At 40.7% G+C, this 25,925-nt stretch overlaps 1 protein-coding gene across 1 annotated transcript in view; it reads right to left on the bottom strand.

Moving 5' to 3' along the window:
• Positions 1-25,925, bottom strand: part of FBN2 (fibrillin 2) — a 288,365-nt gene that overhangs the window by 46,879 nt on the left and 215,561 nt on the right. The window contains exons 26-39 of the mRNA XM_012645034.1: positions 21,585-21,713; positions 20,495-20,620; positions 18,467-18,592; positions 17,911-18,033; positions 17,633-17,758; positions 17,187-17,312; positions 15,467-15,589; positions 13,339-13,461; positions 11,342-11,467; positions 6,438-6,560; positions 5,750-5,872; positions 1,526-1,687; positions 785-853; positions 188-313 (exon numbers count right to left, since the gene is read on the bottom strand). Coding sequence (XP_012500488.1) covers positions 188-313; positions 785-853; positions 1,526-1,687; positions 5,750-5,872; positions 6,438-6,560; positions 11,342-11,467; positions 13,339-13,461; positions 15,467-15,589; positions 17,187-17,312; positions 17,633-17,758; positions 17,911-18,033; positions 18,467-18,592; positions 20,495-20,620; positions 21,585-21,713 — 1,731 coding nt within the window. The remainder of the gene's footprint in view (positions 1-187; positions 314-784; positions 854-1,525; positions 1,688-5,749; positions 5,873-6,437; positions 6,561-11,341; positions 11,468-13,338; positions 13,462-15,466; positions 15,590-17,186; positions 17,313-17,632; positions 17,759-17,910; positions 18,034-18,466; positions 18,593-20,494; positions 20,621-21,584; positions 21,714-25,925) is intronic.

Consider the following 25,925-nt stretch of genomic DNA (forward strand, 5'->3'; position numbering starts at 1 on the left):
TCGAACTCCTGAGCTCAAACGATCTACCCGCCTCGGCCTCCCAGAGAGCTAGGATTACAGGCGTGAGCCACTGCGCCCGGCCCAATAGATCCTTTGATAGAATTTGAGGGTGGGGCCCTTTCCCCAGGCCTCAGCAGGCACTTTGTTTTCAACAGCCTAAGCATTTTTAGGGATCAGTTCAGCTCACCTTCACAGATGCGCGTTTCCTCGCTAAGGTAGTAGCCTTGTGGGCACTCGCACTGGAAGCTCCCAAAGGTGTTGATGCAGTTTCCACCCTGGCAGAGACCTGGTAACTCCTGGCATTCATCGATGTCTACAAAAGGAGGGACATTTCATTTACCACAGACACCAACAGGAAAGGCAAGAGTTAGTACTGGAGCTTTCAAGAGGGTGATCCTGTAAGAGCAGCAGACTTCTACGCATCCAAACGAACGCACACTTAGATGGTGGGTTTATACCAAACGTGGATTTTCTTGGTTTTGTTGTGGAATTTTGCAATTACCTGAGAAGAGTAATAAAAGCAAGTTTACCGCTATCTCAATTTGGGAGATAGCAATAAAGAAAGTTTCTCTGCAGAACAATCAGACGTCAGATCAGTACAAGGGACTGGATCCTTACTTCTTAATCAAAATAGCTCTTTAACATCCTAGTAAGTGACTGTCCATCTGTAATTTTACTAAATAATTTTGTTCGGATTGCTCCACCCTAATTTTTCTGCCAGCTTTTCTCTAAAAGTAACTCTTCACCTTGCTTAAGTCTGGGTGACAATAAGAGATTAGCTCACCTTCTAAGATGATCGTGATGGGGTTAGGTCTGAAGCCTTCGCCTCCAGGACACAGGGTGTAATATTCAGCTACAAAACAATAGAAAAATAAGAGATGTGATACCTTGTCCCAGTGGCTGAGACAATGAGTAAGCACTCAGCAACTGCCAGGCTCAAAGTCCCCATCCTAAGGGGTACTTAGGATTCTTTCTCAGTGTCCTTTCAAATACATTTAAAGTATTATATATTACATTTTATGTGAAAAATGTAATTACTCCACAAATCATGTACACAGTAGAATAACAAAAGCCATGTTTTTAATTAAAGAAAAAACTCCCTCACAACTCATTTGGCTATTAAATAAAAACTAAAGGACTCTACAGCACACAGGTTTCGGTTCGCGTCCGTTATCAGAACACGTTTCAATTGAAGGCATTCTGTGACTGGCTTCAGGAATACAGCACACCTATGGAGCTGAACTAAGTAACCTTTGAGAGGATCAGTTATGGCCTTTATCTGTGATACCATGGAGAACTGGTATTATTACCATTCATATTGGATTGTGGTTAAAAATTATTTTTTTAAACATACCATGAAAAACATTAGGAAGAGAGGAATTTGAATTCCTTTCATATAAAACAGTCTTGGCTGGCTTCAGCATAATCATTGAAAGTGGTCCAAATTCAATGTTTTTTCGGTCCCTCCCCAGCCCAAGAATGAAACGGCAACTAGTCTCAGCTGCCACGCTGGGTCCACACTTACTGCTGTTGACAGGGGGGCACGTCTCGCAGGGGTTCCCCCACGCCTTTCCCAGGGAGCAGCAGCAGGAAGAGCGACTGACGCCCACCCCGATCTCGGTGTTGCAGGAAAGACTCCCGTCTCCTCGAGGACCGAACTTCAGGTAGCAGTTGCCCACCCGGTTGTCTGTAGAGCAAGAAAGGAGCTTAAAATTGCCCTGGCTGTGCTAAGAATTCCTTCTCAGGGAAAAGTCACTCAAAGGATGAAATTCGAATGTTGTACGTTAACATGAAAGGTTCATTTTAATCCTTAGTACAAATCAAATTTTATTTTTTCTCATTTTTTTTCCATCTTGTTCTTGTTGCTGACTCTCGGATGCAGAGCAGTGAGTTAACTCATGGTCCCTTTCCTCGTCAGGTCTGCATTGATTCACACTTCCTTCCTCTTCCCTTCCTCTCTCTTTTATCCCTATTCTCCACTCCCATTCCCCTTCCTCTACCAGACCATCTGAATGTATTTAATGTTATTAATTTTTATATATGTATTATTGCAAAATAAATATTTTTGTTTCAATGTGTTCATTTTGTATATACATAAATGGTTCTCTGTCATATACCTTATTTCATTTCACAACTTTTCCAGACACGTCTGCTTTGTAAACATCCAGTCTGTCAACTCCATGGTCTCCATGCCTGGTTTTTGTTAAAAAAAAATCTATCTACTCTCCAAAAATGATTTCTAAACCTCTGTCACCACAAACAATGCTGCAGTGAACATCCTATACCTGTCTCTGTAGGGGCCTGTGAGTTAATTTCTTTGGCATGTAGAGCCAAGAGAGGAATTGCTAGCACACAGAGTTTGCATATACTTAGCCTTCAGTATCAGGAAAAGAGTCACCATCATTTACCATCTGCACCCAATAAACCCTTTAAATTTTTTATATTTTTAAGTCATTCTAAAAATAATTTACACAAGAAAAAAGGCACAGTGGAAACAACTTTACTAGTAATCTTAATAAGAATTTTGTCATGGCTAACTAAAATTTTTATTTTATATTTTCTTGGTTTTGAAGATATTGTACCCAAATGGTCCTCTGAATGCAACTAGTGGCTTACCAGGGCTCATTCATTTTGTAAAACTGACTTCAGATTTCAAACATATCTTTAATAGGTTCTAGCTTATCATTACTCTGGTTCTTCTTCTTGTTTTTGCATCATAAAAAAGAGATTGTTTTAAACAGAAATAGCTCATTGGTTTGCTGATGAGAGGACAGCCACCTCTTTGCTTCACGAAGGGAAAGCATTTTCAGGTTTAGATTTATCAACACCAGCAAGAATCATCAATGCAATGATTTTCTTCTATTTCTACATCACATATTTCCTTCTAAGACCTTTTATACATACCTGCCTTTATGGTTTATCCACTTGTGAACCATTATCAATTAAGTTTTGGTACATAGACATGATAAAATTTGAAAGAATACATGAATCGAAGATGGTCCAGGTTCTCATTGCCAAATGGTGTGTGTTGAGGTTCTTTCTATTGACTAAGTGGACGAGAACACTGTATTTCCTCTGTCTATAGAAATATACTGTTCACTCACTCATCGATCCTTGAGTTTGAAAAATTTCGTGTAGAAAATTGGTCTCTGACAAACTCCTGGCCTGGGATGGTGCTTAGATGATCAATGTCACCATTCTCTTTAAATCTGGACAGGAGAGCTGCTCTGTCTCTTTGCAGTCATCTTTTGATTCATCTAACAACTGTGAAATTGTTTCCACTGCCAATTTTTTTTTTCCTCTTTGCCATTATAGCCAGAAAGCAATGACTTCCGAAATTCTCAACTGTGTTTAATAAATGGTGAAAGAAGATTTCAAATGAGGTGTCTCCAGTCCTCTTTTGTATTTTCTTGAAAGACGATAAATTCTTTGAGCAACATAACAAGAAAACTGAAGGATGAGACCACAGTAACATTTTATTTCACTATTGCCTCTTCCTTCTAGGTAATGCCATAATTTTCCATTTTCTTATTATTTTATTTTATTTTTTTTTTAGTGACAAGGTCTTGCTCCGTCACCCAGACTGGAGTACAGTGGCACAATCATAGCTCACTGTAATCTCAAATTCCTGGGTTCAAGGGATCCTCCCACCTCAGCCTCCTGAGTTGCTAGGACTATGGGCATGTGTCACCATGCCTGGACAACTTTTAAATTTTTTTGTAGAGATGGTGTCTTGCTATGATGCTCAGGCTGGTCTCGAACTCCTGACCTCCAGTGATTTTCCTGCCTCAATCTCCCAAAGTGTTGGGATTACGGGTGTGAGCCACTGTAACTGGCCTTTCTTATTATTTTAAGCTCTGTTTTAATGTTATTGGGCATAAATGATGAATACTGATGAATTAAAACCTAAGATAATAAAATAGCAAAATGTTTCAAGATAAAGGAAATATTAAAATCACTAACATCTTATAATGTATCTTAGACTTACAAAAGGGCCCAACGAACCGTTATGGTATTTGTGAGTTAGAATGAGTCTTTGTTTTCTGGAAGACCACTAAAAAAGAATGAAACACATGAAGTGTCAATGCACACAAATGGAACTGCCCCAGAAAGAAACCCCAGAACAGAACTGACTGCTGACGGTTAGTCCGAATGCCGCCGTGCACTACTGTTCTCCACGGGGCTGCGCTGCTCTGCGCGTCCGCCCCCGGACAGAGGGCTCCACGCCCCCCACTCACAGTGTCCAGGTTCTCTATTCTGCCAGTATGTGAGGTGCGCAGTGACAATTAACACAGTTTAAAACGCTTGTTTACTTTCATTTGTTAGCTTTTGGACTATTCTCTTTTATTAGTTGCCTGTTCACAGCCTTAGCTCCAAGGAAGCTTTTAAGAAATACTGAGGCCCCAAAGAATCAGAATTTCTGGGCAGACATCAGTGTATTTTTGAGGTTCTGAATGGGATTTTACTGTGCAGCCAGGGTTGGGCGTCACTTCATGATCTGGGCGACTGTTCCTTCCCTGACTCCTCTCCTCGCACTTGGCCCCCCATCCTCGCTATGCAGGCTTGGGCTGTGTCTCTGACACTAGCATTCTCCTACCACAGGCCCTTTGCATTGGCTGCTCCTTTTACCTGGGGCTTCTCCCAGAGGCCCAGTTGGCTTGTTCCCTCCTTCAAGGCTCCGACTCCCCCTTCCCCAATGTAACACAGCATTTCTCCTCCAATCACCTCGAGTGTCATGATCTGTTCCTGTTTTTATTTGTCTCCCAGCCACCAGAAAGTAAACACAAAAGCAGAGAGTTTGCTTGTTTTGTTCACTGTTGGAGCATTCGCCCTTAGATAGAAGGCGGTCAATATTTACTAAATGAATGATTTTGAATGCAAAAGGCAGAACTTGGAGTAGCTGTAAATCATAACTAAATGCATTCTTCAAAACTTGAAAACAATATACAAATTGTGTAAAAATCACAGCAGCAAATATCCCCTCCATTTGCTGCAGGTCCATAGAACTGACACTGAAGACAGTAGGCAGATTTCCACTGAAGCGAGGGATTCCCCTTTATTTCCCTCTTTAAAATTTTCTGTACTCGCTCAGGAAATTCCCCAGACCATTTACTCCTCTAGGCAAACATTCAACTAAGATACAGGAATAGGGATGATGGCAAAAGATGGGCAATTATTTTTTAAAGATCAGCAATGTCAATGACAGATTCTGAGCCTTCATTATCTCCTCCTTCCCCTAATCTCCCACCTTCTTTTACTCCAGTGGTTTGGCTCATGAAACCCATCCCTCTAATTCCTTTCTTCTCATCGCTTCATTTGTTTCACTCCTATGTGACGCTTTCTGCAGGCAAGAGAAATGGCTATTCCAATACCTAAACCCCTTTGGGCTACCTGGCCAAGTCCTGGACATGGAGCCAGGCAGCAACCTGGGATACTGCCTCAGCTCTGCTGTCTGCAGGCTCTGAAACCTTGAGCAAATTAATGCACCTGTCTGCACCTTGTTCCCAAGTCTGCGAGAGGAGGAGGTTGAAGAAGATATCTCGACAATTCTTGTTTCTAAATACAATTTGGAAGATAAACACAATAAAGGTGACCACGTATTATTTGGTAATATAGAGTTCCTTAAGGGAAGGGATAATTTTGTTTTTAAATTAACTACAGCAGACATTCATCACAGTTCACTACCAAAAGCGTCTGAATATTCAATTCTACATAATTCTATTAGTTTGTTTCATATAGCTTTACTTACCCACACAACCCACACCAGTGGGATTCAGCTGAAAATCGGGTGGGCAGTTACATTCATAGCGACCAGGCGTGTTGACACATAAGCCGTTTACACAGTTTATGGGATCCGCACACTCATCAATATCTAGAAGAAGCACAAAATGCACACATTACCATCTTTACTTTCCGTATGCATGCCGCTGTTCCAAAGAATTTGGTGGATTTTTTGCAAGTCAGTAGATTAAAGATCATTATGAAGGACTCAGCACAATGAAATAAAAATATTAAATCCTTGTATATGCCTAAAACAGGTTCCAAAGATCAAGCACACGATATTTATGACAATGTCATTTAATATTCTTAATAGATAGATGTAATTACATGTTGCTATTCTGAGAAAAAAAATTATGTCACTATTTGCTTAACTAAATTATATATTTTTATACATGTATATATGCACATATAAATGAACATGCATACAAAGAGATACTTTAGTACTTTCATGTTACATATTTAATATTAAGTTGTTTACATAAAATGGATCAATTCCATAGTTAAAAATAAATGTACTGGGATGTAAATTATGTTCTAGAAAAATGCATAACCCAATGTACACGTTAGCTAAGCAGAAATTTGAGGAATTTTTATACTTAGCATAGAATATTCATTTCAACTAACTGGAACACATTTGAGCCCTTAACTGGCCATACCTGTACAGTTCCCTCCTGTTCTGTCCAATTCATAACCATCATCGCAGATACAATGAAACATTCCAGGCAAATTATTACATGTTCCAAAGACACAAATGTTTTGGAAGGAGCATTCATCAATATCTGAAGATTAAAAAAAAGTAATCTCTTGTTTACAAAAGCATTTAAAAATTATGATTTAATGCATAACATTAATGGGCTTTTCTAAGTTCTCAGATGTTTCTATGCAGTAAAAAATTTTTTTTTGGCTAGGTAAGTATTGAAAATGACAAGTGAATAATGTGCAGCTACGAAACTGAGATATAAAAGATATATTGTTTTCTTGGTAAAATGTGTGCCTAGTATTTAACTGTTTTGGATTATAATATACTTAAATAAAAAAGGATTGGCTTAAGGCATAAAAAAGGATACAAAGATTAAATATAAACATGCTAAGGGAATGAAATTATAAAAATCTAAAGATAACAAAAGATTCTAATTAGGACAAACAGCAGATGTTTTACAATTGGTAAATTAAGATAAAAACATATAAAAATTTTCAAATATTACCTTTAAAATTACTTAACTTTTTAATTTTTACTTCTCTTTTATTCTGTAATTTTATCTGTCATTATAAAATCAGTCATACACAGGGAGGGAAATGTTTTTCCTAATACCATATAGTAAGATGGTCCACTGCCCCACATTCTAACAAATTCCATTAAAATATCTCTATTGAATTGAATTAAGAAATTCAGTTTATGAAGGTCTTCCATGAGGCTTTAACTCAAGGTCAACACACATGTCCTCCACTCATATAAAAACAAAGGCATATTATGTGTAAGTTTAACTGTGTAAATAATCTGTATTTCTACTCATAAAAGGGGGATGCACATTTTTGTACATAAATTGCCTAACATTCTGAGAATGCAGACCAGGCACGTCATTTTAGGCTAGACTAGACAAGCCATCATAAACTGCTGTCTTGAGACAGTTATATCTTAAGTTCAAAAGGGTTTTTGGTCATTCGTGATAGTTAACATGATCGGTTTCAAGTACCTTGTAAGATTCCAAACATGTTTAAAAGTTCAACTGATGTGCAAAGGTGTCTTTTCTTGTGTCAAGGGAAATAAAGTTATTCTCTTTATATAAATCAGCAAAGACTCATTAAGCTAAATTATAACTGAATTATGTAATCTGTAAGTGAAAATGAAATTGTATTATCAGCCCTCTGAATATGCATTTTACTTTAAAATTATCTTTATTAGAAACATCTTCCATTTAAATACTGTAACAGTTGTATAAAATAAGGTATTTTAAAAGAATACTGTCTTGACTTTATAAAATTGATGCATACTAAAAAGTACAAACAATACAAAAAAGTATTGATAGGAAAACAGAAAAGATAGCAAGCAATGCAGAAAATAAGAAACTAAAAACAAAATTCGCTCAAAAATGTTTCCGCCCAGAAATAATCACTGATGAACATCCTTGACTGACATCATTATCATTGATGAATATTATTCCAGGTGTTTCTACATGCATATTTACAGATAGTGAAGCTAAAACAATTTTCATTAATGAGATCAATTTTTCATTATCTTAACTGTTTCTAAAATATTTTTTTAATGTTAAAAAGGAAAAACACTAAAATTTTACCATCTTTTGGCTTTATGCTAAAGTTCAAATGTAAGTTTTAGATAGTATTAATAGATTCTGTACAATGAATGATAAGAAAATTAGCACTCATATATCCTTCTAACTCCTTATTTTTGTTATCTATGTTATTTTTACTTTTCAAATATTTATGGCAGTTTACCATAATCTCCACAGTATTTAGTACTAATTCTTTACTTAAGGGATCAATATGGTTTTGCTATAACTTCTCCATTTATTTCTTGACTGGCTGTGTTTCATTGCTGATTAGTTTTTTTTTCCCCCAAGAAAGGAGGAACTTCTATGAAAATATAAGGTTTGTTTTCTGAATTATTTTACTTGTAAGAATATCCCTATTGTCTTTATAATTAACCAACTAGTCATATGTTTCCTCAGAATTTTGTCGGCATTGATTCCATGTCTTTGGTATTGAACGTTTGTTTAGCTGGTGACTTGTCTAATCTATCGGAAGTCTTGAATCCTCTATGACTAAAGCTGACAAGTGTAATGAGGCTCAGTTTTCTCTTATAATTTGGCCTTTTCCTGTACATTCAATCCTTTCTTCTAGTTCTGGAAAATGTTTGGTTGTCTGAAACTTTCTTCTATTTGACTTTTTTGGCTTTTCACTCCAGAGACACTAATTATACTAATGTTTACGGTTTTTATCTTTTCTTTAACAGTGTTAATTTCTCTTCCCCTCATTTTGTTCTCTGTGATTATCTCCAGCCCTTTCTCCATGCTAGTAATGACATTCTCAGCTGCATCTTTTCTGATTTCTGTTGTTTCTACTTAATAGTTCTCCAATTTTACTGTGTTAGTCCCCATTTCTTATTTGTCTTGATTCTGCAATCTCCCTTTTATTAAACACTTGATTGTTTTTATAATCTTCTCTTTGAACTTGTTCAATCATATTTATATTAAGGTCATGTATGGCACAAAGACTTATGGGATATTTGCTTTTGCTTCTTGGGGTAGTTTTCTTCTACTCTGGGTTAGGTCTTTAGCTGGTTTTTTTGTATACTATTCTCTTTTGTTTCTGTAGGACGCCTGCATAGTTGTTATTGTTTATTTTCTGCTTGTTCACACACTACTTGGTCTTCTCTTTCAAGAGCTTGTATTTACTTTCATACAGTTCAGATGGAATCTCTTGACATCTTTCCTTCTTTCTCAGAGCTTTATTTGGAAGACAGCTTGGGGTCGGGGTTTTGTTAAAACTGCTCTTCGGTAGCCCAGAGATTCATATGGTGGAGCAAGAGGGAAATGAGGACGGGAAGAGCTCCACGGTGGCTCCATGGGCTCTTAGTGGATGGGCCTGGCCTTTGCTCTCTCTTCAGATGTACGAAATGGTCTATACCAAGGTTCACTCCATCTAATGGAGTCCTATATCTTGTCCCTGTGGCAGTTCCTCTGGGTTTTGTATTCCCCCATTTTGGTGGGGAATATTGGGAAATGGCCAACTTCAGTTAATTATTTGGATTCTATAGAAATTTTGAGAATTTGTGGTGAGAAATAGATTCAGAGTAAAAAATGTTGATCAGAGGGGAATATATTTATAATAAGATGGGAAGACATCAAGGAATTAAATTAGTAAAATCAGGAGAAACTGTCCAGGTCAGCCAGACCTTTTGGGAAGAAAGAAGAGAAAAACAAGGAGAACAGGCAGAAGCATGGAATTACATTTCTGGGATCTCAAAAGTCGGTGTTCAGATGAATGGGGCCGAGGGCTGAACTGACGATAAACTCCCCGTGTGTCACCCTGAGCTGCCTTGTCCATAGGGATTTCTCTTTGTGGTAATGGCACATGAGAAAACTAAATGTGAAGACAGTACGGTAAACAGTAATTTATTTAGCACCACCTTAGGGGGAGAGTCTGGGGAGAAGTTCTGGAAGGGTCTACCGCCATCCACAAAGCAATAAATTTACAAAGAAAAAATTCTGTCTAGGTACAAAGAACTCATGTTGGCAAAAGTGTCTGGCTACTGCTGACTTGTTCCTTCTCCAACTAACTCCTGTCAAGCTGATGTAGATACTACATCATGCATAATAATTCCATATCCACACCGACTCGCATTTTTTACTAATTAACTTCGGTGCTTAGAATAAACCAGGAATGAGAAAAAAAATGTTCACTTCACAGTTGCCTTGTATAAAATGGCTTAGATTCTGCCCAATCCAGTGGGTCAACGTAGAAGCACGAATGCTTTCAGTTTTTAATGTCATCTTTCCTAGGGCCAAATATCCACCCCCTTGTTCAAATTGGCGGCTCTTTATGGAAAATTTAAAGACCTTTTGGCACACTTTCTTCAGTGCCACATCTGGCGGTGGAACAGAGTTGGGCTCTACTCTGAGCTACCCCAGATTGTATAATTTGTTTTTGTTTTGTGAAGGCTGATGAATTGTGTGTGTGTGTGCATGAGCGCTGGTACTTACCATTTCTGTTCATCTGATTAGACATTAATGTAGGGGAAATATCTGTTTCCGTTTTATCATCTTTACCTAGCAGCTAGCTTGAGTTATTTTTTTTAAGGTGTTCTGTGAATAACAAATTTTGTTGAAGACCTTTGGCATATGAATTACTTTTAATCTCTTTTCTTTCTCCCTTCACATTTTCATTTATTCCCTATTCATCACACAATCACGGCCCACACTATATGCAATGTGAACTGAGTCTCTAATTTAAAAGCAAATCCAAATTCTTTTTCTTGGAAAGAGACCATAATAAGCACACAGTCCCATTTTTAAGAAAGAGAGGTAATGTCATAACTTCAAAGACGAGACATTTCTATTAAGCAAATGTGAAGTCCCTGATGAATCCCTGAAAAGGACTTCCAGTCCCAGACGTACAGGCAGCAGACTCAAACATGAAGGCAAATGCCAATACTGAACTGTTTAGGTCTTGATAAATACAATAAATAGCAGTGATTGGGGTAGGTAATAGATCATATTTTAAAAGCTGAATAGTTTTCCACATGTCATTTATTTAGTGATAAAAAAAAGAAAAAGGAAAAAAGAAATGGTTAAAAAAGGAAACAAAGAATGAGCCAAACTTCCAACTATTGGCTCTTGGCCAGGAAAACTTCATAAGAGATGAAAGCCGCCTTCATCATTATTCATTCGGCAAAATAATCCACGCTTAAATGAATGACTTTTATATGTGCAGCATGTGCTATGTGTTCAGCTTCCAGGTAGAGCCTGTTCCAGACCTTTTTGTGGTTTCATTTACTGTAGTTGATCCAACTTGAAAATGAGTTGGAATCCTAGCGACCCACCTTGGCAGGACCTGCTGTCTGAGGCTGGAGTGAAGCCCATCTCACACTCACAGCGATATGCGCCCGGGACGTTGAGGCACTGTCCGTTCTCACAGAGATTTATGTTTTCTGCACACTCATCAACATCTGTGGAAGAAGTAAATTACATCTCTACTAAGTTCCAAATTTCATGACACATTTTCTCCTTGCTCTGTAACTAAATCAATTCTACTGGCTTGACTCAGCCCTCATTAGCATGAAACAACAGTACATCACATTCGCTGAAATAAGGGTATAGGACTGATAGAAAAGCTATTTAACCTGCACCCTAACATTCAACTGTAATACAATTAACAGGAGAAATGCAGATGTCTCCCACATCTGTCTTGGCTCTTTTTAATGCCAATTTATGTATAGTATTATACCAACATCATTTAGACATGACCAAGAACATTGGAATTAATCTTAAAATGGTGCCCATGCATTTGAAAATGTTATATTATTAGAAGACACAACTCACTTTTTCACTAGTCCAAGTATTTTAAAGCAAATTAGAAACACTATGAGAATGGAGAAAGGTTCTTTCATGTCATTACAATCTTATAAAAATTCTCCTATCTTTTTTCAAATTTCAGAATACTAGGGGGATACAAACATTTCGGTTACATGAATTGCTTTTGTACAGTTTGAGTCAAGCTTATAACCTGGATGGAACTGGAGACCATTCTTCTAAGTGAAGTATTTCAAGAATGGAAAACATTCCTATCTTAATTGTGATAACAGGCATTACTCATAGATCTTAAAGATCATTTACTTAATTCTATCAAGCAGAAAAGGGCAAGGAGGGCAGAAACCGACGTCTACTGAGGGCCTGATATCTTCTAGGTGGTGTGCTGGTTGCCTGACATGTGTTTTCTTCTTGAGTCACCAGTTCCCTGAGGTTCAGAAGAGGAAGAGCCTGAGGCTAAGATCAGCAGTGAGCTGTGAGGGCCGCAATGATCTGAGCCAGGATCTGACTGCAGGTATGTCTGACACCAAAGCCATGTTCTTTCCCTGATACCATAGTGCAAAGAAATGCAAGGAAAGACGCAATATCCAAAGCTTAAAAGTAATAAAGCTTTAATATTGAGTAAGTATGTTTTCTTAAAGAGGCATTCAAAACTGACAAGTCTGCATTTCTGACCTCAATAATTAGAAAAAAAAAATAGTCTATCATTTAAATGTGGGTTTAAAGCGCATACTGCAAATCAACAGAGAAACACCTTTCTTACAAACTGAAAAGCATTCAATTTTACATATAGCAAGATAATCTAGTTTTATATATGCATATGAAGAGAGGATGCTTTATCCTCAAGGAATGTGGAATGAAGAGAAGCTAAACAGAAGCTAATATTTACTGAGTTTTGTGATGTGTTTTCCTAAGTTCTTTACTTGTATTACTCCATTTAATCCTTTCAATACCACGTGGTAAGCTACTGAGACTTTGATAAATACATTTAATAGCAGTGATTGTGTAGGTGATATAGTCTATTTTGTAAAGCTGAATAGTTTTTCCATGTCATTCATTTAGTGATTAAAAAAACAGGAAAAAGAAATGGTACTATTACTATGGCCATTTTAAAATGGGGAAAATAAGGACAGATAAGTTAAGTAATTTACTTAAGTTTAGCCAGGTAGATAGATGCTGCATAGGCAAGATGTGAATCCGGGTGGTCTTTTCCAGATAAAGCCTGTGTTTTCAAACCATTATGTTATAAATGAGTAAGAGAAAATGATAGTCGTTAACAGTACGTACTAGTAATAAAGGTCATCATTTTAAAACGTCCACCAATATATTTGAAAGATTGTTCAAGTTTTTGTGTTTGATGTAAAAAAAATACACATTCACCTGTAAGCCAAGCGTAAAAATAGGTGTAGTTATTTTAGCCTCCTTTAACTACAGTTTTCTTCAAACGAGGAAAGCATATAAAACATTCCATGCCAGTCATGTCAGCGCACACCTCTCGACTGTCACCCACCTGAGCAGGTAAAACCATCTCCAGTGAAACCTTCGGAGCAGGCACATCGGTATGAGCCTGGAGTATTGACACACTGAGCATTGATGCTACACTGGTGGGTTCCGTTAGAACATTCGTCCAGATCTGCATGCCAAGAGAACATAGCCGTAAAGTTCAGAAACAAAAATGAAACATTTAAACACCCAGAAAGATTTTCATTTGTCTTAATTTAAATATAAACTAGCCAAATGTGTTTTAGTTTGCAGGGTCACGGCTCCAATATGCTAAGATCTCAGACCCATAATCCAATGTCCACGCCACAAACACGGGCCAAAATTATGAATTCAAGCATTTTATGAAGTATCTAATTAACTAGAATTTTAATGGTTAAAAGAAAACCAGTGTTATATTTCATTCTGACTTCTACTGAAGGTGGATTCGATTGCTAGTTCCATTATCACTAAAAAGGATCAATTCTGAAGATAATACTGAATTTTAGTATAGAGTTTTCAAGTTTATTTTATAGATGAGGAAATCGAGATACGATTCTTGATCTCATGGAGCCCATAGTCTAGTGGAAAAGACAGATGTTAAACACAGAAAAAAAAATTAAATACTGATATATGCACCATGAAAATAGTTACAAGGTGCAACGAGAGAATAAAAGGGGCTTCTAATTTGGACTGCAGGAACAAGGAAGACCCCACTGAAGAAGTAAATTTTAGTTAACTTCAGACCTCAAAGATAAGGAAGCATTAGCTCGCTGAACAGAAGTAGGGAAGGGTAATCTTTGCAGAGGGAACAGTGCATGTATAGACACCAAGGAGGAAAAGAGTTTGATGGGACAAGAAAAACTGAAAGAGGCTACAGTGGCAAAGCACAGCGCGGCAGACAGAGGGTGGTGGCAGAGGAAGCCAAAGAGACGTGGAACCAGGCAGGAATGCAGAGGAAGCTGGATTCTATCCCGAGTTCAATGGGTTAGAATGACAAAAAGATCAAATCTATGGTTTAAAAGTTTCCTCCTGCTGCTACGTGGAGAATGGATCGTATGAGAGCCAGAGAGGGCATGAGCAAACATACGAGGGGCTCTTTAGTGCCCTGCAGAGAGAGAGAGAGAGAGACAGAGACTGAAAGAGACAGACTGGTTGAGACCAGAGTAGGGGAATGCAGAAGGAAAGAGGAGGACAGACGTGGATGCCACGCTGGAGCACAGGATTCCGGACACGGTTGAATCTCTTCTATCAGAGGCAGGCTGTCTAGAGATGACCAGAGTGACAGATAGACAAGAAGGACAAAAAAGGAGGCTATAAGGGAGACAAAGAGGAGGCCTATGGGATTAGAAAATTACGAACAAGAATATAGCTGAAAAGCTGTGAGATTAACTATAGAAGGATGGCTGGACTAGACGTAGGTAGCCAGTAAGCTTAACAAAGCCTTGGCAGGATGCCCAGCTTGCTTTCTTTTTCACTTTAAATTGACCTGGATAATTCTCCCCGGTTGGAAAAATTCTTTACTTTAAGGCATGCAAAACACTGGGCATATTAAACACCACTGTGAAGGATACCAAGAGTGTACTCTAGTCCCTTGCCTCTCAGCTATAAAGACAGCTTATTATTAGACTTTGGCTCAAGAACCATAAAACCCAGAGAAACTGTCTTCCCATTCTCTTTTCTTCAAATCACACTTCTTAGAATCCAACAAAATATTTAGATTTTCCTATAAGAAGAATTCTATTTTCTAATAAGCCACTGATATTGACCATTTATTACAGACTTAGGCTATCTGAAAAAAAAACCTTTTTGTTTCTTCCATTTATTTTACTGGATTTTAAATCTCACTGATTACTCCATGAAAAGATTGGAAAAACATATTAGTCATTTTTCATCATACAGCTGTTTGGATCACCAGCTGCATATCAAATATTTTTTACTGAGCAACAACACATTAAAAAGCAGATGCCAAGGCATACCGTTGTAATTTGATCATTTATATTAAGACTAAAGGAAGCCCTTATGCAGAAATTACCTTACCACTAAGATAGCCTTTGATTTACAGGAGAATAGATGAAAGTGAAGAGTATACTTCTACAACTGTGCAAAGAGCCTCTAAAAATTTCCTGCCTTAGCAAAAGATGACACTTGCAACTCACCAATGCATTTGATGCCGTTTCCAACCCAGCCTTCTCTGCAGCTGCATTTGAAGCTTCCCGGGACATTCAGACATGAAGCGTGCATGTCACAGTTGTGAGCACCAATTTCACACTCATCCACATCTGAGAAACCACAAAAAGAGATACAAGCTAATTAATGCTACTTCCAAATATATTTCTGTATAGGTAAAATTTTAAAGTAAATATGAACCATACAGAGAAAATATTAACATCAGTTTTATTTTTAATTTTTGTAGGCTTCAACAAGATTTGGAAATTCATGATCTAAATAAAACAAGTCCTTCCCTAGGAATAATTGTTAGCCACCTACCAGTAGGAGTGAGATGCAGCAGCTGTTGCCCCTGGCAGGTGTGTGTGTCACCCCTTGCCCATCCCAGGGGCCTTACTCCCTGCCCAGAGCCAGGTCAAACTCTATGTAGAGGATATCAGATCACAGATGTCAACAGAAATCTTATTTCCAAAAAGAACCTGTGCCATTTCTTCCTATTAATATTTATTACATATTTTTCATGAAGACACAAATAAGCCTAATTTTTTTTAAGTCCATTCTCTTTTTAAAATTACACAGTCATTTTTAAAATCAATATATTTTATAGAGTTTTTGAATACTATCATTTAGGTTTGTATTTTTATTTCTTCTATTTGAGAATATAAATAAATATTCACTGGAAATTTTATCTGGAAAGTGACTAGATGCTTTTACCAATATGTGTGTATGTGTGTGTATATAACATATATAATATATACACACACATACACACCCTCCCACATACATACATATGTATAAACTATGTAGATATGGTTCCCCACAGTTTTCTAGAATGTAAGAATAATCTGTCCTATCTAGTTCAATGGTTACATATTGTGGATGCTGAAATCATATACACACTGCCTTTGCATGAACACTTGCTAGTGGTGAACATGCAGAGGACTATACTTTCTTTCACTACTTGCCTTTCCCTGGAGGGGTCAACTTAAGGGCTGCATTGCAGCCTAAGCCACCCACCTATTGTCTTGAGCAAAATACCATTCAGGGACTTTAAACTGAGTACTGAGAAATACCTGGTCCAAAACCTTGACCTTGGTACTTCCTAGACCTACATGTATGCAAAAAGCTAAAACTATTTAGCAGAAAAAGGGAACAAGAGACACAGTGGATGGGATGAGCAAAGAAAAAAGTAAAGAGAGGAAAAAAGGAGGCAATGTGAGCAGAGAGAAGAGAAGATAAAAGCAATTGGAGAGAGAAGAGAAAAGAAGGGAGGAAAACATGCAGGACAGGTAGGAAGGGAAAAAGTCTAAAGAGAACTTGAGATGAATTTTTAGTAGTTTAGAAGAACTGCAAAGACGAACAAAAACTGGGATCCCCCTAGGTCTTTCAGCGCTCCTTCCTTACGTGTGCCTTCCATCTGGGCAGCAGTCATTCTCAGAAAGCAAACGCTGCTCCAAGAGCCATCAGCAGCACCTCGGAGCCCTGGGAACCAGACTCCACTCCCACCACTCTGTGCCAGGACCCACAGCCAGCCCGCGGTGGGCGGCGCAGACGGAGTGCTGCCACAAAGACCAGACACATGCAGCACACACACGGTCATGGCCTGGGTGTGGGTAACTGGTCTAGAGGTGCAAGCGGACAAACGATATTGAAGGTTGGCCTTTGAAATCTAAGAAGCTGAAGCACACAGGGTACAAGCTTGAAACCTACCTGTGCACCCTGTGGTCCCCTTCTTCACTGAATAACCCAGCTGACAGTGGCAAATGAAGGATCCCTTTGTGTTCTCACATTCCCCAAACATGCAGATGTTCGAATTTAGGTCACACTCATTCACATCTAGAAAAATTATTTTCAATATCTGGTTAGTGTTTGTTCGTCACAGTAATTAAAAAGCTATCTTTTAAACTGAACATCATAATACTGAAATACACAGGTAAAATCTAAAATATAATCCATTTGCAAGATATACTACTGCAAATAAACGAATCATCTGTCTTTAAAGATTTTTTTCCAAATAATTCTTCCTTTTCAGGTTTTATAGTTCTAGTAAAATGGTTTAAAATTTTAAAATAACAACTGAAAAAGCCTTCCTCTTCTCACATTTTTGAGTGCATATGTGTGTGTATAAATATTTATCCTCTTCTTATGATACGCACCAATGCACGTTTTCATGTCCATTGAAGCCATGAAGCCGTCGTAACAGAGACAGCGATACTCTCCAGGAATGTTGGTACACTGGCCACCGTCACAGATATCAGGATTGTTTTCACATTCATCAATATCTGATGATACAAAATTAACATTAAATGAAACAAGGATGCCTTTCATCATATCAAATGTTTTTCCATCCAGTTCCACTCAGTAATATCTGGAGCCACATTCGTAAGGTGAAATTAATTAGATGCACAAGGTCTGTGTGTTTTCCCTTCTATACCTGCACATGATCTCCCATCTGGCATCAGGGCGTAACCCTCGCTGCAGCTGCATTCGTAGCTCCCTTCTGAATTAGTGCACTGGGTGTCACAGCCTCCATTCATTATCATACATTCGTCAATATCTATGAAAACGACATTGCAACCACATTACCTGTGAGGCCTACTTCCTTAAAAACGAGACATAACGAGTTTTTCTTGTTTTTAAACAGATACTGCTCATGTGGTTTGGATTTTTCTCCCCACTCTTTGTGTTGATTTAGTACTATACCATTAGTCTTTCTCAGTACTTTTTACTGTTTTTTAGATAGCATTCCACATTTAACTCCAGTACTGTAAGATAAAGGACTCAGGAATACAGTAACTATGGAATTTAGAGCACTCTACAATAAGACTAGTAAGTGCTCTGCAAAATCAACAAAGCATCTGAGATTTGCCCCCATTCTTAGACTCATTTTTGGGACAAAGGACACACATAGGCTTCATTATATATTTAGTGCCAAAAGTTTCCCTAGATTGACTTGAGACTCCTGAGTTTCAGACCTGGCCTCTCCTTACCTGTACAGCCCTGGCGGTCTGGCGTGGCCTGGTACCCAGGACTGCAAGAGCACTGATAGGTTCCAATCATGTTCACACATTTTCCATTTCTGCAGAGGTTGTCGCTCAGGGAGCATTCATTAACATCTATAAAAGATATACAGAGTTAACGTTTTATGCAATAGGCAAATCCTGAAACCTTTAAGAACATGCCTCACTGGAGCAGTGGTCTCCAGAGGGATTTGTGTACTTCAGGGGGAGGTAAAATGATCTCCTGGGGTGTTCAAAGAAAATGCTGGAAGTTCTATTATTTCTATCTACAACAGTGTTGTCCAGTAGAACTTTGAACAATGATGAAACTGTTACATATCATCTATGCTGTCCAATACATAACTGCATGTGGTACTGAGCACTGGAAATGTGGATAGTATGACTAAGGAATTTTTAGTATTATTTAATTCTAATTAAATTTACATAGCCACATGTGACCAGTAGTAAGCCCACAGATTTGGCATGTGCCAGAAATGAAGCTTCCTACTCTTGAAGATATGACTCTACTTGGCATGCTCACCTGGCCTTTATCAGATGGCCAAGAGCTGCCTACACAACTTCAAGTCTCCTGAAGGAAGATGGCTGGTTCCACAGGACAGAGGCATGATAACAGGGCCCTCGCTTGTTTATTTGTTTTCATCGTACTGTGTTCAGTGTGCCTTGACAGGTGGATCTACAGATTCTATTGTCTGTTTTAAAATAAATTAACCCTTCTAAGATGGGAAGATGGCTTAAAAAAAAAACCAATCAAAGATCTGTGGAATAAACTTAGGACTAATAATGTAATCACAAGAAAGCAGTAAGAAAACATATTTCCTTATGCAAGCTACTTGGCAGACACAATCTCAGGTAAAAACAATGAAGGTATCATAAGATATAACAAGAAGTTCACTGCAAATTCTCAAAATGACTGAGAAGACTACATGGATTTATGCTCATGATCATTACACGTTGTATATTTTATATTGTACAGAAATACATATTTATATTGTGCATTATACCTTTGAAGGGTATATGTTTTTAGCTATAAGATCCATGAAAACTAAGTAACAAAATAAAATGAACTTAGAAACAGATCTCTGAATCACTGTATTTCAATATGTTCAACCATGAATAAACATTCTCTAATTAACAGTGTGGAAAAGCTTTTTGTACCACTGTTAAAATGAAATAAAAAACACTTACAACTTCTTCATTCATCTTTTTAAAGCATCTGTTTAGTCTACAACTTAAGATTCACCTCATATACTAGCACAGCAACACATATGGCTAACAAATAAATATGTATGTATTGGGAAGGTATGTTCAAATTATTTTTTAAAATGTGGTGTGTGATCTGCTCTATTTTAAGCTGTTTTATTTGCGTACAGTTTCGAGAAAGAGCTCCTGTGAAGAAAATGTTTCCTGGCTACATGAAATTTTTAAAGCCGGTCCAGCAGAACAGGCGAAGCCCGGAGGCCGCCGCGAGCTACGAGAAGCGTAGGCGGGAAGGCTCGAAGACCAGCTATCAGTCTCCCTGCGTTCTGGCGTCTCCTTTGCCATCCCCGCCGCGCTCAGGGCCCGGGCAGAGACGGCGGCGTCTGTGAGAAATGGGGGTCGAGGGAGCGCACGCGTTCCCGCACGCGAGAGCAGGCCCCCGCGCGGACTGCTCCTGAGCGGGCGGCAAGAGGTCGGTGGAGGAGGCGCAGGCACAGGGGCGGCTTTTCCACCCCGGCCCACTGCGGGGATGGGCACGTGGCCTCACACAGGGCCCCTCACGCAGGAGCCAGTCACGTGTGCTTGTAATGGAAAAGAGCCGACCCCAACAACGCCAGCCCACGGGAATGTGCCACCGGAGCATCCTCTGAAGAGCAGGCCTGCATCCAGATGTAGGGAATCCGAATTTCTAACTTTTACAAGCATATTTCACGTGCGCCTAAACAACACGTTTGTTAGAACCGATCCCTCGTCTTCACCAGCTGTGCTCAGCGGGTTGATGTGCTGAGGGGACAGACTCACCTACACAGTCCTCACGTGATGGTGACAGCTCGTGTCCTAGTGGGCAGTCACACTGAAAGCTGCCCTCAGTGTTCACACAGGTGCCACCCCTACAAAGGAGAGGGTTACGTTCACATTCGTCAATGTCTGAAAGGTAAAAACGTGAGATCCATTAAAGAACTCTGAGGAAAAAATATTCACACATACAGCACGGAGAAAGAATATTATCTTAGGTAAGTGTGTGACTCCAATGTTAGAGATAAGCTTCGCAGCAGATGGGAGAGTGCTCTCCTCGGGTTTCCTACTACCAGTAGAAAAACTAAAAATTCTACCCTTAAAGATAGTAAGCTATCAACAAATTTACTTGCGTGAAGTGAGCAGGCTCACAAAAGGTAAAAATAAACAATATTTGCTTTTTATCATCCTAGACTCAAGATGTCATATGTTGTTGTCAGTTATTCTGGTGTCTTTAATCAAAGTGAAAGAAAAATCTTAGACTCATAACCTAGTACATTCCAGGAGGTAAGTCCCATAAGTCATGGAAAAACAAACATGGGCTGAAAAGTTGGGAATACCAGAAGGGTTTGTAATAATACACAAATCAGGAAAACAACATGGGATTAGCATGACTGAATACAAATTTGGGGCCCACCACACAATGCCATGCATTTTTAATGTTTTGTTTTGTTTTTTGTAGAGACAGGGTCTCACTCTGTTGCCCAGGCTGGTCTCAAACTCCTGGCCTTAAGTGATCCTCCTCCCTTGGCCCCTGCAAAGTGCTGGGATTATTATAGGCATGAGCCACCACGGCTGGCCTAATGCCGTGCATTTTTTAAGTGAATCCCTTCTGAGTAATTAGTCTGTGTGTTGATTTTAGATTCTATGAATAAACAGGATGCAGTCTCAATATCTCATCTCCATTAAGGCACCAAGAAGTTGGGGCTCCCTGAGAGCTATCCCAGAGCGGATTTGCTGTCTGACATTTAAATCTCTTCTCTCCATCACCGCAGATCCTGGCCAAGCACGCTGTTCACGGCCCTGAGACAGGCACAGGGAATGAACCTGTGCTAGGCTGGTTTCAAGACCGGCAGGAAGAGCTAATGGCGCTTACCCATGCAGTTCTTCATCATCATGAACCCGCTCTCGTAGCCTTCGAAGCACTCACACTCAAAGCTGCCTGGCGTATTGACACAGACTCCGCTGCCACAGAGGTCGGGAGAAATCCTGCATTCGTCGATGTCTAATTCGCATGGTTTAAAAGAAATAAAAAAATAGAATGAGATGGCTTTGGCCTTCCACGTGAAGGTGCCACACATGTGAAATGCTGGGGAAATCAGTGGCTAATGGCACGAGGATATATCCTCAGTAGATCACACAGAGGGGGACAGGGCCTTAGGCATATTCCTTTCCCCAACTGCCAAAACTGCCATGGCCAACGGGCAGGTGGTGCCTTCTTGCCGTTGAGAATTCTGTATTGTGGGTTTCTCTCTGTGGCTTAGAAATGGTAACAGAAGGATGAAGTCAGCAACCGTGCGTGTGCTGAATGAGGCAGCTGGCAAGCAAGCAGCGTGCACGCGTGGAATGAAGGCCCACATTCGACTGTCCTTCTGCACTAGCCCACGCCCGCCCTGGTGGGAGTGTGTGAGGACAGGGACCCTGCCTCCGAGCAGGGGGTGCTGGCACGCCACAGACAGCCTCCAAGCAGACACAGCACTGACTTGGACCCAGAGAGCACACACACAGCAGGGCCACGAGCATGCCCCAATTTGTGCTTTTGTGTCAATTCAGGTGTGAAGAGCTTATTAACCTAATATTTTAGAAAATAAAGAAAAGTGGTGTTTGTGTGTTTGTCACTTTTTATATATTACAGTAAAAAAGAATCTTTAAAAATAGCATCTATATTTTCAAAAACAGTATTCTTTAAGAAATCTCTTCCATGCCTAAAACTAGGATTTTTCTTTTCTTTTCTAGCAACTCTCCCCCCACCCAAACTAGGATTTTTCAATAAAGATTTTTCAGTAGAGAAGTTATAGCTATATAAAATATATTTGAGAACACATGACCTATAAAAAATTTTTTAGTTTAGAAATTAAAAATTTTAAATTTAAAAATTTATCAGAGTGAGGAAAAATGTTTCTGCCACTGTCTCTTTATTTTGATGAATTTAATTTTGATGTTTTTCTATTATAGGATTTAGTCAGTGCATAACTTGTGCGTGTTCTCTTGGGGGCCTCAGTTTCTGCTTTCTCCCAGCTTTATGTCTTTCTCTATTAATTTCTCCAATTACAGCACATACGGAAAAACTGTGAGCGCTTTCTTTTAAACAAACATCTTAACAGAATTCATTGATTCAGTTACGCAGCTAATGGTACGCACATTAATTCTCTTACTTTCTGTCTATCCCAGAACTGCTGGTAAGAGCCCCATGGGGTACACAGAATGAGTCCTATGGTGGAGCGAGGGCAGTTTTTGGCTAGTGTGATGCAGTGTGAGCTTCACAGTGTGGACTCTAGGACTAGATGCCTGGGTACAATCTCAGTCTGTCATCTGCATATAAGGCCTTCAGAAGACCATTTAACTTCTCTGTGCCTCAATTTTCTTCTCTGTGATAGAGCCCACCTCATAGAATTAAGTGAACCAATATTTGTTAGGTGTAGAGAACCGTGCTTGTCTCATAGAAAGTTCTATATATATGTTAGCTATTCTCTGCTAAGAATTGGTATTTTGGAAGAGGTGGCTTTTGAACTGGTCCTTGAAGACTGTATTGAAATGCCCACTTTACAGGTGCGGAATAAACAGAGAGGCAACAGATAAAGTGCACAGGGGAAGAGAAGCAATGCATCCCAGAGAGCAGTAAGTCACAGAGTGCAGAGTGGCTTCACTGGAGAGACTGATCATGGGCGCCAGTACAGGTGGGTGGGGTCCCCAAGGGCGCCCAGAACGGGAGGGGGACGCTGGCCTCCCATGCTGTGCAAAACGGGAGCCAACAGTTTTCCACAGAACTTCACATTACATCCCAATGCAGCGCTGTCAACACATCTCTCTTTTACAGCTAAAGAAGGAGAGTGTTAAGTGACTCGGCTAATTTCACACCAAAAATAAGAGGTGGGGTTAGAACAGAAAGAACTCTGAGCTTCTTTGCCAAGGTCTAGGATTGCCTGAGTCAATGGGGGCTGTTTTCTGGGAAGTTACACAATATAAGCCCCGCTTGAGGATGATAAATGCAGCGGTCATGACAATGAAGGATTGGACTACAGAGACTTAACAGGCTGGAAGGTGTTGGAAGTGTCCGCAGTGTAGCAGATAATGTGATATGTCACCCAGTCTCCCTCCAGGAAGGAAGGACTCCCTCTCTCCTCTCCCTCAGCTGTTGACAGCGTTGCTGGCAGAGCCCTCAGAGGCCAACTGTCCTATGAGGACCTCTTCTCCCCTTCTCTGGGCAGCTGTATCCCATGATTGGTCATGCAGGTAGATAACTGCCTGGCCCTACTCAAGACAGCCCTGATGGCGTGGGTCGAGGACGTCAGTGGGACTACATCACAGCCCAACTGCTCCCTCTGCCTCCTTCTGCTTCTTTCCCTTCCCTTCCAAGGGGTTGATCCCAAGAGGAACCCCTAATAGCCTCCTGCATGCTCATCTCTGCCTCAGAGCCTGGTCCCGAGGAGCTTAACTTGCATCTGCGTCTAGAAGAGACATACCACAGGTCCCTGAAACAGCCATTTTGATGGAAGAATTTACATAACTTTTTCACTTGTCCATTAGGAGAGGGAGATGTCAAAATTAAATTGGGAGGTTTCAATCCTGAGCAAAATTATACTACTAATAGTACAGGTAGGTAAGTCTCTAGTAGGAGGAAGTCAGTGGGGGTGGTAGGGGTGGGGAGTTGGGACTAAAGGCGACCAAAACAAAGAAACTGTCCAGATAGAAGTTAGAAATGTGCGAGTGCGCCAAGGAAGAGCAGAGGAGCAGAGGGTGAGAGACGGCACCTGGGAAGCAGCTCGGCAGAGGCCGTGCCTGAAGTCCTGAAGCTAGACGAGACCCCAAGAGACAGCGAGGGCAGAGGACTCCGGCAATACCCAAGGGAGAAGAGGCGAGAAGAATCTGTACGGCTCAGAGAGGAGGCACCACAGGCACAGAAGGAAGATCGAGGCAGGGAAGTACCATGAAAACTCAGAGAAAAGAAAATCTGAAGGAGGGGTTTGTCCGGCAGAGAGATCCAGGAGAATATGTACCAAAGGAAAGTTGTTTTTGTTTTTTAACTTGACAAAGATGTTTTGCAAGAATATGTATAAGTGTATTGGTCGGGAAGATGGCGGATTAGTGGTGACCTCCTGGCTCTCTGCTCCCAGAATGGGAGGTGAAGAACACGGACACCCACACGCGAGTGCGGCGCTCCCCTACAGGATTGGCTTCGTGAATCTACAGAGAAGCAGCGAGGGACAAGCAGTCCAGCGGATAAAATCAGGTGAACTCAAAAAGTGCTCGCAAATTACCGGAGAGTTGGGACAAAGGGGAAAGGCAGCGCAGGACAGCCAAGCCCCACGGCGGGCTGGCCCGAGCAGTGCGATCTGACTCACAGGAAGATGATTCTTCCTTCACCAAACCCCACTCCCACGCAGGCAGGGAAGTGCCAGAGGTCAGTGTGAAGTGGGAGCACAGACCTACAAGCGGTGGGGAGCCGAGACAGGAGCGGGGTCCATTTCGAACGCGCTGGAGCGCGGCGCTGGGTCGGCATCAGAGGGGAGGGACCAGCCCGAGCGCACGCTCCCCAGATCGGAGGCCACCCGAGACCACAGGGGAGAGTTTGGAGGCAGCTTCTCGCCACAGGAGACCGCCAGGACCACATCGGGGGAGGGGAACTCCATAAAAGAGGCTCTGCCCAGGGAAATTGCTGAAAGTTCGGCGGGTGCTGGGAGGGACACAGCACAGAGTCCTCCCGCGGATCGGTCGAGAGGCGCCGTGGGTAGGGCGCGCGGTGGGCTCGGCAGGCGGCCCTGGGAGGCAGCTCTGGGAGTCGGCAACGGCGGACCCCGACTCCGGAGGCCCTCCCGGTGCAGTCGGCTTCAGCGCTGACTAGCAGGGGGTGGGCAGCTGCAATTCGGGGACCCCAAAGCCTGCGACCGCGGGGACTTGTTGCCCGGGCGTCCGCCTGAGTCATAGCCGCTGCCGCTGCGGCAGAGCTGGTGGCGCCCTGAGAGGAGAGTAGCGCGCGCAGCCACTTTTTCTCCCGAATCTGCGGAGCCTGTCGCAGCCGCAGACTCAAGCCCCGCCTCCGAAAGGGCAGAAAAGAGAGAAAGAGCGATATTGCTGCCCAGTTTCCAGGCGGTCTCCGGCGGCCCTGCTCCACTCAGTCGCTGGCACTGTCTGCAAAATGATGGAAAACTGAGAGTGGACTGAGGGAGACTGCTTATAGAACTGTGATCCGGGACACATAAGTCCCTTTCTGCCCGGC

This window comes from Propithecus coquereli, unplaced genomic scaffold (genome assembly GCF_000956105.1).
Source record: "Propithecus coquereli isolate 6110/MARCELLA unplaced genomic scaffold, Pcoq_1.0 Scaffold224, whole genome shotgun sequence".
Lineage (NCBI taxonomy): Eukaryota > Metazoa > Chordata > Mammalia > Primates > Indriidae > Propithecus > Propithecus coquereli.